At 44.6% G+C, this 16,814-nt stretch overlaps 1 protein-coding gene across 2 annotated transcripts in view; it reads right to left on the reverse strand.

The window, feature by feature from the left end:
* Positions 1 to 4,568: 4,568 nt before the first annotated feature.
* PRPSAP1 (phosphoribosyl pyrophosphate synthetase associated protein 1) overlaps positions 4,569 to 16,814 on the reverse strand; it is a 38,544-nt gene continuing 26,298 nt past the window's right edge. For both annotated transcript variants that reach the window (XM_039476365.2, XM_010342393.3), the window contains 3 exons: positions 7,792 to 7,862; positions 6,848 to 6,994; positions 4,569 to 5,342 (listed from right to left, as the gene is read on the reverse strand). In XM_039476365.2, coding sequence (XP_039332299.1) covers positions 5,184 to 5,342; positions 6,848 to 6,994; positions 7,792 to 7,862 — 377 coding nt within the window. In that variant the 3' untranslated portion in view covers positions 4,569 to 5,183. The remainder of the gene's footprint in view (positions 5,343 to 6,847; positions 6,995 to 7,791; positions 7,863 to 16,814) is intronic.

Consider the following 16,814-nt stretch of genomic DNA (forward strand, 5'->3'; position numbering starts at 1 on the left):
CCTGCCTCAGCCTCCCAAGTAGCTGGGATTACACCAGGCTAATGTATTTTCAGTAGAGAGGGGGTTTCTCCGTGTTGGTCAGGTGATCTCAAATTCCTGACCTCAGGTCATCCATCCACCTCAGCCTCCCAAAATGCTGGGATTGCTGGCGTGAGCCACTGGGCCCAGACTGCCATAAATTAATTTAGCTCAAAAAACACTCACCTGGTCAAGCGCCCAGGCCTCAGCTCATTACAAAGTAGGATTAAACAGCACGAGACAAATCTGGTGTTAACAATTGAGGCATATACTGGGCGCGGTGGCTCACATTTGTAATCCCAGTACTTTGGGAGGCTGAGGCCGGAGGATCACAAGGTCAGGAGATCAAGACTATCCTGGCTAACACAGTGAAAACCCATCTCTACTAAAAATACAAAAAATTAGCTGGGCGTGGTGGCACATGCCTGTAATCCCAGCTACTTGGGAGGCTGAGGCAGGAGAATCGCCTGAACCTGGGAGGTAGAGGTTGCAGTGAGCCAAGATGGAACCACTGCACTCCAGCCTGGGTGACAGAGCAAGACTCCGTCTCAAAAAAACAAAAAAAGGAAAATTGAGGCATGACTTCCCCAGACCAGATTCTTCCCCAAAATGTACAAATATAACTTCAATATAAATTCCCAACAGAAGTGCAGCAAAGCTACTCAAAGGAAACCTCTGAGCTGTGTGCCATGCCCAGCCAGCTTCCTTCCCTGTGAGCTCTGCATCTGCAGATTTAACCAACCAGGACCTAACATGTACACATTCCTGTCACGATTCTCTAAACCATACAGTATAACAACCATTTACATGGAATTTAGATTGCATTCGGTATTATAAGTCATCTAGGATGTGCATTGCTTATATGCAAATACTACACCATTTTCTATCAGAGACTGACATATCCATTGGCAGGAGGTTGAGTCCTGAAAACCAATCCTCCAGGGATTCTAAGGAATAACGGTACTTTGTTTTTTGTTTTTGAGATGGAGTCTCACTGTCACTCAGGCTGGAGTGCAGTGGCACGATCTCGGCCCACCGCAACCTCCGCCTCCTGAGTTCAAGCAATTCTCCTGCCTCAGCCTCTTGAGTAGCTGGGAATACAGGCACCCGCCACTATGTTCAGCTAATTTTTTGTATTTTTAGTAGAGACAGGGTTTCACCATGTTGGCCAGCCTGGTCTCAAACTCCTGACCTCATGATTCACCTGCCTTGGCCTCCCAAAGTGTTCAGATTAGAGGCAAGAGCCACCGTGCCCAGCCATAACTATACAATTTTAACTACTGTTCAAGTTCTGATTTTTACATCAGCCTTTTTTTTTTTTTTTTTTTTTTTTTTTAAGATGGAGTCTCCCGCTGTTGCTCAGGCTGGAGTACAGAGGCTTGATCTTGGTTCCCGGGTTCAAGCAATTCTCCTGCCTCAGCTCCTGAGTAGCTGGGAATACAGGCACCAGCCATTGTGTTCAGCTAATTTGTTTATGTTTAGTAGAGACCGGGTTTCATCATGTTGGCCGGGATGGTCTCGATCTCTCAATCTCATGATCCACCTGCTTCAGCCTCCCAAAGTGCTCGGATTACAGGTGTGAGTCACCATGCCCAGCTTGAGTGTCTAACTGAAGGATTTTCAATCATCATCATATCCCAATAACTTGGTAAACAGTAGACCTTTAAAGGGTTATCAAAAGAGCTAGTTTAGACTTTCTAGTTTTTTTTTTTTTTTTTTTTTTTTTTTTTTTTTTTTTTTTTTGAGAGGGAGTCTTGCTTTGTCATTTGGGCTGGAGTGCAGTGGCACCATCTCAGCTCACTGCAATCTCCGCCTCTTGGGCTCAACCAATTCTCCTGCCTCAGCCTCCCAAGTAGCTGGGATTACAGGAGCACACCAGGCTAATTTTTTTATTTTTAGTAGAGATGTGGTTTCACCATATTGGCTAGGCTGGTCTGAAACTCCTGAGCCCAAGTGATCCACCTGCCTAGGTCTCCCAGAGTGCTGGGATTACAGGCATGAGCCACCACGCCCAGCCAGTAGTCTTTTACTGTAATCCCAGCACTTTGGGAAGCCAAGGCAGGTGGAACATGCAGTTAGGAGTTTGAGACCAGCCTGACCAATATGGTGAAGCCCCCTCCCCCCTACTAAAAAAATACAAAAATTTGCCGGGCAGTGGTGGCATGTGCCTGTAATCCCAGCTACTTGGGAGGCTGAGGCAGAAGAATCGCTTGAACCCAGAAGGTGGAGGTTGCAGGGAGCTGAGATCACACCACTGCACTCCAGTCTGGGCGACAGAGTGAGACTTACCTCAAAAAGAAAAAAAAAAAAAAAAAGAAAAGAGAAAAAAAAAACAGAAAAGAAAACTTAAGGCCAGGCCTGGTGCAGTCTCATGTGTCCCAGCACTGGGAGGCTGAGGTGGGAAGATTGTTTGAGCCCAGGAGTTTGAGACCAGCCTGGGCAACACAGTGAGGCCACCCCTGCCCACCATCTCTACTAAAAAATAATTTTAAAAGGCTGATCAGTTATAGCTACCAAGTACTTGTTGTAATGGAGGCTGTGGTGCAGGGGCTGGACTGAATGCTCATGAGAAATACACTTTCTCATTTCTAAATGCAGTAATTTTCCAGAGGATGTCAGCAGCCACAGTGACTACACTATGACCACATCAGCTCGCAGAGTCCTCACATGTTCACTTTCATAGCCCCAAGGCTTACTATCTTATCAGGCACATACTAGAACTCTCCAAATACCCCCCACCAAAAAAGAAAAGAAAAGAAAAAATCAGGATAATCTAATTCAGAGAACTGCATATTTTACTAGACATTTTTCTTAAATAAGAATATTTCATGATCTCCACCCCTGTATCTCACAGGGAAGAACTGCTAATTGGAGGTATAAATGGAATTCTAGACTTGAAAAGGAACTTAGTTTTCAATCCTGAACCTCCTTTTTTCCTCAACTGATGACAGAGCCCCAGAAAGAACTTAGCCCTGCCTGATGTTACAAACAAGATGGCTGGGCACAGTGGCTCACTCCGGTAATCCCAGCATTTTGGGAGGCCGAGGCGGGCAAATCACGAGGTCAAGAGATCGAGACCATCCTGACCAACATGGCGAAGCCCCATCTCTACTAAAAATACAAAAATTAGCTGGGTATGGTGGCGTGTGCCTGTAGTCCCAGCTATTTGGGAGGCTGAGGCAGGAGAATTGCTTGAACCCAGGAGGCGGAGGCTGCAGTGAGCCCAGATCGCGCCACTGCACTCTAGCCTGGCGACTGGTGACAGAATGAGACTCTGTATCAAACGAAAAAAAAAAAAAAAAAAAGAATTATGTCTCCTGATCACAGCCTGTCTCTGCCTCTAGTGCCATGCTAATTATTTGAATGACTGAGTTCTTGGCTCAAATCGCCCTACTTGGATTAACAGAAGGTAACTTGAAAAAGCTAATGTGCTGAAAGTCTTGACTGTGGGTTGGGAGCTTTTCTTATCAACAGGAAAATGATAAAAACATTAAGGAAACTTCCCCACAGAGAAATAACAACTGTGCACCTAAAGCTTCTTTCCATCTCTCAGGAGCTAAGAGAAGCAATAAGCAATTCCACGCATCTCCCAGCAGCCACTCCTTCCTATGACTCAGAGATCAGACTCAAATGGATGAAAAACGATTCCACATCTGAAGTCAGGCCTCTCTGACAAGGGTGCTACTAACCACAACTGTAATGATGGAATTTAAAATGCTGGGTACACGGGCCAAGTACAGTCCTCAATAACGCACTACACATAAGCGTCATCTATCACAGACAAAAGGACAATTTTTTTTTTTTTTTTTTTTTTTTTGGAGACAGAGTCTCTGTCATTGCCTAGCCTGGAGTGCAGATCTTGGCTCACTGCAACCTCAATCTCCGGGGTTCAAGCAATTCTCTGGCCTCAGCCTCCTGAGTAGCTGGGATCACAGCACCCACCACCATGCCTGGCTCATGTTTGTATTTTTAGTAGAGACGGGGTTTTGCCATGTTGGCCAGGCTGGTCTCAAACTTCTGACAGGTGATCTACCTGCCTCAAGCCTCCCAAAGTGCAGTGCAGGGATTACAGGTGTAAGACACCATGCCTGGCCCTTTCTTTTTTTTTTGGAGACAGGGTGTTGCTCTGTCAACCAGGCTAGACTGCAGTGGCACAATCAGTTCACTGCAGCTTCAATCTCCTTGGCTCAGGCAATCCTCCCACCTCAGCCTCCCAAGGTAGCCGGGACAACCAACATGCGCTACCAACGCCTGGCTAATTTTTGTTATTTTTTGTAGAGACGGGTTTCGACACGTTGCCCAGGCTAGTCTCAAACTCCTGGCTCAAGCAGTCCTCCTTGCCTCAGCCTCCCGAAGAACTGGGATTACAAGTGTGAGCCACCACACCCAGTCTCTCTTTTTTTTAAATTTAGATTTAACGTATAGTATTCAACAAGGATTTAGCTCCAACACTTAGGAAGGGGATGGAACCTGCTGAAAGTTTGTGTCCAGCCACAGACCTGATGCTATTTTGTATCCCTGGTCTTCTGCAGTCTAATGAAGAGACTAGCAAGACAACAAATTCTTTTATTTGCAACTTCAGAACCACTCAAATACCCAGAGGGGGGATGCTATTTTCTAATCTGACATCCTTGGCAGATGTAACAACACGAATGAATGCTTCCTTTTTCAATGGCTGTATGTGTACCAGTTTCTGAAAGAAAAATATGCGTCTCTATAAAAGACTCGAAGGTGATATGGGAGAGGCCGACTGGACAGTAACAGGGCCAGGCAATCAGCTTCCCTAACCAGGTTCAACGTCAATACCCGAATTTCCCTGGAGCTGAAACAACTAAATGAACATTATAGAGTTAAGATTTTATGTGCCTTTAACTCCTCTTTAATAAGATTTACAGATTCTTTTCAGAAAAGCGGCTAAAACTTTTGTTTAAGGAACAGGGCTAATGACAGCTGACATTTAAGGCCGTATTATAATATTTATCCATTAGCTCCGTCTTCTTCCTGACTCTCTTACTGCCTCCTATCCATCAATCTGACCAAAAGAGAACATCTAAGTCCAGGCTGGTTCCAGTCCGCCCTTGCAAGGACACATTGTGTATGTCACTCATGGCACTGCTTTTTCCATGTCTTCCTCAGGAGTTCCAGGGTCAGGGTCCTCAGGAAAGCTAGTCATCCACAGTGATGTTTCGGAAAAGGTAGGCCATGGACTCTCCATTGTGGATTCTCCGAATTGCTTCAGAAAGAATCAAACTGATATCCACAGTCTTTATCTTGGGACACTGCAGCTTCTGTACCTCATGAGGGACAGTATTTGTCACCACCACCTAGTCACACAGCAATCGAAAAAAACAAACACTGTTACCGAAGCGTGCTCCAAACTGCTCACAGGACAGCTTATCTAACATTTGGTCCCCACAGCTTAAATTCCAAACTATAAAACCTTGTTCCACTGAGTCTAGTTTTTATAAACCAAACTGAACGTATTTTATGCAAAGGAAAAGTTACATGGCTGCAGAAGACAAGAGGAAAATCTTAGAAGTGGTGTGGTCTCCACGCAGAAACACAGTGAGCCCCAGCAATGCGCAAAACGCTCAGATCATAAGGGAAGAATTCCAGTCTCAAGAGAAATGTTCCTAGAGTGTCAAATTAAAGTACCCAAGCAAATCTTTATGCAAATAGACACAAACAGACCCTCGACCCTCAACTTATGATGGGGTTAGGTCTGGATAAACACATCACTATAAGTTGAAAATATTTTAAGTAGAAAATGCATTTAGGCTGGGCAAGGTGGCTCATGCTTGTAATCACAGCACTTTGGGAGGCTGAGGTGGGTGGATCACTTGAGGTCAGGAGTTAGAGACCAGCCTTGCCAACATGGTGAAACCCCATCTCTACTAAAAATACAAAAATTAGCCAGGTGTGATGGCAGGTGCATATAATCCCAGTTACTCAGGAAGCTGAGGCAGGAGAATCGCTTGAATCCAGGAGGCAGAGGTTACAGTGAGCCAAGATTGCACCACTGCACTCCAGCCTGGGCGACAGAGCAAGATTCCACCTTAAAAAAAAAAAAAAATTTACACCTAACCTACTGAACATCATAACTTGGCCTAGCCTACCTTAAATATGCTCGGTACAGTTATATTAAGAGTGTAGCAGGGAAAATTATCTAGGGCAAAAGACTTTCATTTTATAATAAAAGCTATTTTTTAAAAATAAAAGCTATTATTTTAAAAATAAAGTGTTGAATGTCTCAAGTAATTTATCAAATACGGCCGGGCGCGGTGGCTCACGCCTATAATCCCAGCACTTTGGAAGGCTAAGGCCGGTGTATCACGAGGTCAAGAGATCGAGACCATCCTGGTCAATATGGTGAAACCCCGTCTCTACTAAAAATATAAAAATTAGCTGGGCATGGTGGCGCACGCCTGTAGTCCCAGCTACTAGGGAGGCTGAGGCAGGAGAATTGCTTGAACCCAGGAGGCGGAGGTTGCGGTGAGCCGAGATCACGCCATTGCACTCCAGCCTGGGTAACAAGAGTGAAACTCTGTCTCAAAAAAAAAAAAAAAAAAAAAAAAATTTATCAAATACTATACGTTGTATTGTAATTGCAACGGTTTTGCCTCATCATAAAGTCAAAAAGTTTTCTAAATTGAACCATGATAAGTTGTGACTATCTGTGCTCCTAAACACGTATCTGTCCCAACAAACTGCTAGCCAGGAAGCTAGAAAAGCTATAGAGAAATTAAGCAATTTAATATTGACTGAATCATTTCATTATCCCAGAAAACACAGCAGCAAATCTTGGCTCAAGATTTAGAAGCAGCCCGACCTCATCTACGGAGGACTCCTCAATCAGGCGGGGGGCCTCTGCAGAAAGGATGCCGTGGGTGGCCATGACATAGATCTTATAGGCGCCTCTCTCTTTGAGGATCTCCGCAGCAGCAACAAAACTCTCCACGTCGTCAATAATGTCATCCTGGGAGGAGAACAGAGTGACTTGGTAGGAAAGAAACACCCTCTAGCCCAGACTGTAAAAGCATACACCTCTCCACTTTTTTTGCACTCAGTTTCAGAGGATTTCTGAAGGCAAATCAGAGCTGTGGGCCTGGTCAAAGACTGAGCATCAGAAACGGCAACAGAAGTACCTGACGGTACCTTGTGTGTCTCAGAGGAGGGAGCAGTTGAGCATTTGTGATGTTACCGCTGGAGCTGAGGACTGCCAACACTCATTTTCCTGTTTCCCATTTCTGGTTAATCCCACATAGCCAGTGTTCCAATTATTTTTTTCAAATAAACATGACACGAGAAGAAAACTGAAACAAAGTGTGCTACTGCAAAGGATTCGTGGCCCAGTAGACAGCAGACATTCAGAGCTGGGACGAAACCTATGTCAACATGCAGAACGAGTCTGCACAAGGCCACCCACTCTTAGTTGTGCAAACGAAGCAGCTCATCTTCAGTTCATCTTTCAGCCCGAACACTGCAGCATGTTGTGAGCTGCTGTGAAGAACCTAGAACCCACACGGTGTAGGTTAAGGTGCTGAATTTTCTCATGGGAGGTGCCGTGCTCACTTCCTGTCTGTAGGTTATACTTTAATGTGTGTTCATCTGAATAAAGGTTTCTGCCACTTGGCACAAGGGAGTTTGCGCGAGAAAGGACACATGGATCCATTTACATCATTGCTCCTAGAAATACAGTCCCCAAGCAGACAACCTACTGACCAAGAGCCAGCAGCGTCACCTCTGCACATGGAGGACGACACATAACCATACCACGATGATTGCGATGCGGCCTCCGACATCTCCAACCACAGTTATGGGCGGCTTCTCTTTGGCCATCATCACTAGCAAAACAAAAAAAATTACAAGATCTCAGTCATCCATGTATTACTAGAGAAACGTAATCACAACCTCATTCCCTGGAAATGGTGGCAAAACCACTATACAGACAAAAAACAAACCACACAGATTCCCCCTCAATGAACCTGTAATCTCTCAGAAACAACAGCAGTGGCCAAAAGAAATGGAAGGCACGCCATACATGTCACTGAATTTTCCGGTAGCCACATTAAAAAGTAAAAAAAAAGGGCCGGGCGCGGTGGCTCAAGCCTGTAATCCCAGCACTTTGGGAGGCCGAGGCGGGTGGATCACGAGGTCGAGAGATCGAGACCATCCTGGTCAACATGGTGAAACCCCGTCTCTACTAAAAGTGCAAAAAATTAGCTGGGCATGGTGGCACGTGCCTGTAATCCCAGCTACTCAGGAGGCTGAGGCAGGAGAATTGCCTGAGCCCAGGAGGCGGAGGTTGCGGTGAGCCGAGATCGCGCCATTGCACTCCAGCCTGGGTAACAAGGGCGAAACTCCGTCTCAAAAAAAAAAAAAGTAAAAAAAGATGAAATTAATCGATTTTATTTTAGGCAATAGGCCCAAAACATTATAATTTCAACATGTAATTGATATAAAAATTTAATAAATTAATTAATAAATTAATAATGAGACGTTTTACACTTCTTTTTTTTTTTTTTTTGAGATGGGATCTTACAATGTTGCCCAGGCTGGTCTTAAACTGGACTCAAGCAATCCTCCTACCTCAGCCTCCCAAAGCACTAGGATTACAGGCATAAGCCACCGCACCCGGCCTTACACTTTTTTCGTATCAAGTCTTCTCTACTTGGTGTGTGTTTTTATACACACAGCACTTCTCAGTTGAGACGAGCCATGTTTCGTTAGCTCAGGAGCCAGCACATGCTGGTTCTTTTCCAGCACAGCTGGAAAGACAATGAACCAGCAAAGCATGGAAGATTGTGCCAACACGGAGAAGCCGCCCTGCAATGCCATGCAGACAGAAAGCCCACGAAAGCCCATTCTCACGGAGACTGACAGAGACGCGCAGAAGGAATGCTGCTCTGCAGAAAGCAAAATAGCAAAAGGTTGCCAGATCAAGAGATGGCTTTATGTTATTTTCTCCCAAAGTCACCTTATTTGGACAGCGTCTTACTATCTGATAACTGCACAATTGACATAATCAGTTTCCTCAAAATCAGGAACTTGAAGACAATAACTACAGACCCATCATCTTTTCCTGATTTAATTGGTGCTTAAAGTAGAGACTTATCTGACTACAAAATCTGCATCTGAAGAAAGACTATGAGTGTACAAAGGAAACTGCAGGATAAAGAAAGGAAACAAGATTTTATCCTCAAAAGGAGGTTAGTAATCAGAGAAGAAAAACAAAGACTATTTCAGAAGAATAGGCTAAGTATTCTTTCTTTAAAGTTTTTTATTATTCTGAAATGTTTATTAGACTAGTAGTGGGGGAAGTGAAAGAGAATAAAATTCAGGGTAATAGAGTTTAGTGACTACCAACACACAATTTTGGCTGATTCCCACCTATAAACACTGTATATCTCAAAGAACAGGTGTTTTTCTCTGTATACTAGCAAATTAGCTGAGCTGAAACTTAGCACTACTTTATAAATTTTCAACAGATATGTATTTCCTGATTTAACGTCCTAGAAACACAATTTTTTGAATTTGGGCAAGTCAAGAAGGCTTTGCTTATAAAAATCTTAAAAAGCGGGGAGGGGTGGCTGGGCGCGGTGGCTCAAGCCTGTAATCCCAGCACTTTGGGAGGCCGAGGCGGGTGGATCACGAGGTCGAGAGATCGAGACCATCCTGGACAACAAGGTGAAACCCTGTCTCTACTAAAAATACAAAACATTAGCTGGGCATGGTGGCGTGTGCCTGTAATCCCAGCTACTCAGGAGGCTGAGGCAGGAGAACTGCCTGAACCCAGGAGGCGGAGGTTGCGGTGAGCCAAGATCGCGCCATTGCACTCCAGCCTGGGTAACAAGAGCGAAACTCCGTCTCAAAAAAAAAAAAAAAGGTGGGGGGGAGGGGTTACCAACATTAGGAGCAGCTTCCTGAGAGTCTGTTTTTAAATTAAACCATGTAGATAGGTAGTTAATGTTGACCTACACGCTTTTTTTTTTTTTTAAACCCCCCGAGACAGAGTCTTACTCTGTCTCCCAGGCTGGAGTGCAGTGGTGTGATCTCGGCTCACTGCAACCTCCCCTCACGGGTTCAAGCAATTCTCCTGCCTCAGCTTCCCAAGTAGCTGGGATTACAGGCACATGCCACCATGTCTGGCTGTTTTTTTGTAGTTTTAGTAGAGACGTGGTTTCATCACGTTGACTAGGCTAGTCTCAAACTTCTGACTTCAAGTAATTCACTTGTCTTGGCCTCCCAAAGTGCTCGGATTATAGGCGTGAATCACTGTGCCCTGTTAACCTACCCATTTCTTTTTTATTTTATTTTTATTTTTTTGAGGTGGAGTTTTGCTCTTGTTACCCAGGCTGGAGTGCAATGGCGCGATCTCGGCTCACTGCAACCTCCGCCTCCTGGGTTCAGGCAATTCTCCTGCCTCAGCCTCCTGAGTAGCTGGGATTACAGGCACGCGCCACCATGTCCAGCTAATGTTTTGTATTTTTAGCAGAGACGGGGTTTCACCATGTTGACCAGGATGGTCTCGATCTCTTGACCTCGTGATCCACCCGCCTTGGCCTCCCAAAGTGCTGGGATTACAGGCTTGAGCCACCACGCCCGGCCAAACCTACCCATTTCTTAAAGAGATGTGGTCCCTTTTCAGCCAGGCGTGGTGGCTCACACTTGTAATCTCAGTACTTTGAGAGGTTGAGGCGGGTGGATCACCTGAGGTAAGGAGTTGGAAACCAGCCTGGCCAATAGGGTAAAACTCTGTCTTTACTAAAAATATATAAATTAGCCAGGCATGGTGGTACACACCTGTAATCCTAGCTACTCGGGAGGCTGAGACAAGCCTTGCTTGAACCCAGGAGGCAGAGGTAGCAGTGAGCTGAGACCATAGCACTGCACTCCAGCCTGGGCAACAGGGCGAGACTCCGTCTCAGAAAAAAGAAAAAGAGAAAGAGAGAGAGAGAGAGATAGATGGTCCCTTTTCTTGACCATTTATCTCTGTAAAAAAAGAGAAAGATTGTAAACCTATATCCCTCATCAAATATCAACAGAAATTCAGCTCTAGTTTGATGCAGAAAACGTCATAGTATTTATGTTTACTTTTTTGAAACCCTACCTTCCACAAAGAACTATTGTTAGTTTCACATGAAAAACCTAGGCTGCTAGGGGGGAGGCTATAAAGAAAGGCTTTCTCCCAGTATACTCATTCCCTGTTGATACTGGCTTTAGGTTCTGGATAAAACTGAACATATAATTTGGTGGCTGCCACAAAACAGAGACAGACTTTATTATTACAGGGTAGAGAAAAATGACTAGCACCTCATAGGCCAACAGTTTTTTAATAGCTTACCCAAAAAATAAAATACCCAAAATTCCACTTTTCACACAAGATCAAGAATAAAGAGTGCTAAGACTACCCTACGTTTAGATGCTGCTCTCTCTTTCCATCTTGTCATGCTCTCTCTTTCCATCTTGTCAAACAAAATCCAATCCATGAATGTGCCACATTATTTATGGCCAGAAATCACTGTGAAAACTATACCAACTGCAGTAAAAATATTTTCAATTCATCAAATGATTTCCAATGTTCTTATGAAGGACGTAGGAAGTTGTCTTTTGCTTTCCTTTTTTAAAAGATGGGGTTTCACCACGATGGCCAGGCTGTTCTTGAACTCCTGACCTCAGGTAATCCACCCACCTCGGCCTCCCAAAGTGCTAGGATTACAGGCATGAGCCACCACGCCCGGCATTGTCTTTGCTTTTAAAGGTAGCATTTTCCAAGCAAAATAAGGCTGCACTTACAACACTCCTTACCTTAAGCATGCTTTCATCACAAGCACAAGCACTTGCACACATGTGCACACCTTGACTCTTTCCTGGGAGTCAATTAACCAAACCTTCCTCTGCTAAAGTAAACAGCAAAAAAGAACTATGAGCAATCATTCACTCCTTACCCATTTTCACCTTTTTCTATCTATTTCTAGTTCAGCAAAATGTCAAACCATATCAAAAAACTGACATTAAAAAAAGATGAGTGGGCCGGGCACGGTGGCTCAAGCCTGTAATCCGAGCACTTTGGGAGGCCGAGGCGGGTGGATCATGAGGTCAAGAGATCGAGACCATCCTGGTCAACATGGTGAAACCCCGTCTCTATTAAAAATACAAAAAAGTAGCTGGGCATGGTGGCACGTGCCTGTAATCCGAGCTACTCAGGAGGCTGAGGCAGGAGAATTGCCTGAACCCAGGAGGCGGAGGCTGCGGTGAGCCGAGATCGCGCCATTGCACTCCAGCCTGGGTAACAAGAGTGAAACTCCGTCTCAAAAAAAAAAAAAAAAAAAAAAAGAGAGATGAGTGGCTGGGTGCGGTGGCTCATGCCTGTGATCCCACCATTTTGGGAGGCCGAGGCGAGCAGATCACCTGAGGTCAGGAGTTGAAGACCAGCCTGGCCAACAACATGAAACCCCATCTCTACTGAAAATACAGAAATTAGCCAGGCACGGTGGTGCACGCCTGTAATCCCAGCTATTCGGGAGGCTGAGACAGAAGAATCACTTGAACCTAGCAGGTGGAGGTTGCAGTAAGCCAAGATCATGCCACTGCCCTCTAGCCTGGGCCACAGAGTGAGATTCCATCTCAAACAAACAAACAAACAAACAAACAAACAAAAACAAAACTGACCAGACACAGTGGCTCATGCCTGTAATCCCAGCACTTTGGGAGGCCAAGCCAGGCGGATCACTTGAGGTCAGGAGTTCAAGACCAGTCTGACCAACATGGAGAAACCCATCTCTACTAAAAATACAAAATTAGCCAGGCATGGTGGCGCATGCCTGTAATCCCAGCTACTTGGGAGCCTGAGGCAGGAGAATCACCTCCCCAGGAAGGCGGAGGTTGTGGTGAGCTGACATCATGCCATTGCACTCCAGCCTGGGCAATAAGAGCAAAACTCTGTCACCAAAAAAAAAAAAAAGCCAAATCAAAACAAATACAAAAATTAGCCAAGTGTGGTGGCTCACGCCTGTAATCCCAGCTACTTGGAAGGCTGAGGCAGGAGAACTGCTTGAACCTAGGAAGCAGAGGTTGCAGTGAGCTGAAATCGCCCACTGTACTCCAGCCTGGGCAACAGAACGAGACCCTGTCTCAGAAAAATAAATAAATACATTAGATGAGTAAATAAAATGAGGTCTTCAGTAGAAAAGAAATGAACTGACTATAAACTCATAACCCCTATCTACATGCAAACAAATCAAAATTTACATTTAACAGTTGCTCCAGAGGTACCAATGTCCATTTTCACTTTAGTGGTGAAAACCCCATCTTCACTTGTCAGATTAACAAGCCAGGAAAAGTGAGCCAGCAAAAGTGACCTCCTCTCACTTTTGCAATCCAAACTCTTACTTTTCAACCCTGTGGCAAATGTAGTCTTTAGCAGAACCCCAGGCATACAATCTTTTCAAGTTCATTAGGTGCCCTTGCCCATCATCTGTATCAAGTCTACCTATAAAATGGAAAAACTTTATGGTTTCACTCCTTCATTCATACTACTTCTCTTTTAACAAATTACTCTAAAATGAGTGTAATTATAGCATTGCAGAATGCTGAGCAGGACCCTGGCCTTCACCTGCAAGATGCCAGTAGCACCCCAGTTCCCCTGGTTCTGACAACCAAAAACATCTCCGGACATTGTAAAATATCCACTGTGAGGCAAAACTCACCCTTGGGTGAGAAATAGTGCTCTAAAGAATGGGTTTGAGGAAAATAAAATAGCTCATTTTCCTAAAAAAAATGCAAAGATTCCAAGGTTGGATATTTCTTTTGTCATAACCATTCTAAGATCTTAATCTTCATTACCAACAAATGAACCGCTGGAACACACCGTGTAACTGGCATATAAATGTAAAGCATGTTTAATTTGGGAGGCGCAATTTATTACACATACAATAAATAATTTCAGAATCTTCTTGGCTAAGCCTACTAAAGAGAGTCACAGAAAACAATCTGATGACAACTACAGAAGCTGCAATGTAAACACACCAGCATGTCTAGGAAGGAATGCATTCTTTTCCTATGACGCAAAAAGATAGCTGCCCCGGAAACCACAGTTATGATGGTTAAGCAACAAAGCAACATTCTCAGAATAAATAATCTCACGATATAAAATACTCTGATAATACATTTATCAAAATAACCTCTGACCCAGTAATTTTATTTCTCGGTCTTTATCCCACAATATATTCAGCCACTTATGAAAGGACCTTAAGTCAAGGTTACTCACAGGTAGTAATGTGAGGTAACTGAGCATGTCCACTCTGGAGCCCATCTTGGTTTCTAAATACCAGTTCTCAGCTGGTCTGATGCTAGTGGGTTACCAATACTTATCAATATTAATGTCACTAAAAAGTTGCCATACAATCCAGCACTGCTAAATCTGACTGATTTTTTTTCCCCCCAAGATGGAGTCTTGTTCTGTCACCCAGGCTGGAGCGCAGTGGTATGATCTCGGCTCACTGCAACCCCCACCTCCTGGGTTCAAGCAATTCTCCGGTCTCAGCCTCCCAAGTAGCTGGGATTACAGGCATGCACCAATGTGCCCAACTAATTTTTGTATTTTTAGTAGAGATGGGGTTTCATCATGTTGGCCCAGGTGGTCTCAAACTCCTGACCTCATGATCCGACCATCTCAGACTCCTAGTGCTGGGATTACAGGCATGAGCAACTGCGCCCGGCCTGACTGATTTTTTTAAATAAATAAATACCATTTTCCACTAAAGGCATAAAGCCTCCTTGGATAAACAGCCAACTGCAGTGCTAAGAAAGTACAAGATGAACATGGGATGTGGTTACAGCAGAAAGTAAGGGAGTCTCTAAAAGTGATGGGGACACGCCAAAAGAACACAGGAGGCAGCTGGAAGGAGCTCTCTCTGGCCAAATCTGAGACAAACTGAGCAGTAAAATAAATGTAGGCTGGTTGTGGTGGCTCACATTTATAATCCCAGCACTCTGGGAGGCCGAGGCAGGCAGATCCCCTGAGGTCAGGAGTTGGAGACCAGCCTGGCCAACAAGGTGAAACCCCATCTCTACTAAAAAAAACAAAATTAGCCAGACAGGATGGTGCATGTCTGTAATCCCAGAAACTCAAGAGATTGAGGCATGAGAATCACTTGAACTTGGAAAGTGGAGGCTACAGTAAGCCAAGATAGCACCATTGCACTCCAGCCTTTGTGACAGAGTGAGACTCTGTCAAAAAGAAACAAAAGAAGGGAAAGAAAGGAAAAGAGAAAAAGAAAGAAAGAAAAGAAAAAGAGAGAGAAAGGCAGAAGGGCATACTTCATTTTATTGCACTTTTATTTATGGTGCTCTGCAGATAATGCCTTTTCTTTTTTTTTTTTTTTGAGATGGAATCTCCCGCTGTCACCCAGGCTGGAGTGCAGTAGCATGATCTCAGCTCACTCCAATCTCCACCTCCTGGGTTCAAGTGATTCTCCTGACTAAGCCTCCTGAGTAGCTGGGACTACTGGCACACACCACCATACCTGGCTATTTTTTTTTTTTCCTAGAAAAGATGAGGTTTCACCATGTTGGCCAGGCTGGTCTTGAATTTCTGACCTCAGAAGATGCGCCCACCTTGGCCTCCCAAAATGCTGGGATTACCAGATAATACAATTTCTACAAACTGAAGGTTTGTGGCAACCCTGTGTCAATGGGAACCATTTTTCTTCTTTTCTTTCCTTTTTTTTTTTTTTTTGAGACAGGGTCTCGATCTGTCACCCAGGCTGGAGGGCCGTGGCGCAATCTCGGTTCACTGCAATCTCTGCCTCCTCGGCTCAAGGCAGCCTCTCACCTCAGCCTCCCAAGTAGCTGGGACCACAGGTGCATGCCACGCCTGGATAATTTTTTGCAGAGAGGGGGTTTCACCATGTTGCCCAGGCTGGTGTCAAACTCCTGAGCTTAAATGATCCTGCCACTTTGGCCTCCCAAAGTGTTGGGGCTATCGGCGCGAGCCGTCGTGCCCAGACCGAGTGCCATTTTTCTAACAGCATGTGCTCACTTCATGTTTCTAGGTCACATTTTGGTAATTCTTGCAACATTTCAGCTTTTTTCATTATCGTTATGTCTTTTCTGGTGATCTGTAATCAGTGATCTTTGATGTTACTATTCCAATTGTTTTGGGGCAGCACAAACCATGCTCATAGCAGATAGCAAACTTAGTAAATGTGTATTCTGGCTGCTCCCGTCCTCTTCCTCTTGTTGCACTGCCCTATTCCGAGACACCAGTATATTGAAATTAAGCCAATAACCCTACAATGGCTTCTAAGTGTTCAAGTAAAAGGAAGAGCCCCATATCTCTCCCTTTAAATCAAAAGCTAGGAATAATTAAGCTTAGTGTGTCAAAAGCCAAAAGCTACACCTCTTTAGTCAGCCAGGTTGTGAACACAAAGGAAAAGTCCATAAAGAACATTAAAAATGTGACTCCAGGGAACATACAGATGAGAAAACAAAACAGCCTTATTACAGACATGGAGAAGGCTGAGTGGTCGGGTAGAAGATCAAACCAGCCACAATATTCCCTTAAGCCACAGCCTAATCCAGAGCACGGCTGGTTCACGAGGTGTAACGAAAGAAGGCATTTCTGTAACCTCAGAGTGCAAGGTGAAGCAGTAAGAGCTCACAGAGAAGCTGAAGCGACTTACTCAGAAGATCTAACCAAGACAACTGATAAAAGTTCAAACAGTATCAAACCACAGGCCTGGCGCAGTGGCTCACACCTGTAATCCCAGCACTTTGGGAGGCCGAGGCAGGTG

This window comes from Saimiri boliviensis, chromosome 17, assembly GCF_048565385.1.
Source record: "Saimiri boliviensis isolate mSaiBol1 chromosome 17, mSaiBol1.pri, whole genome shotgun sequence".
NCBI classification, from domain to species: Eukaryota; Metazoa; Chordata; class Mammalia; order Primates; family Cebidae; genus Saimiri; species Saimiri boliviensis.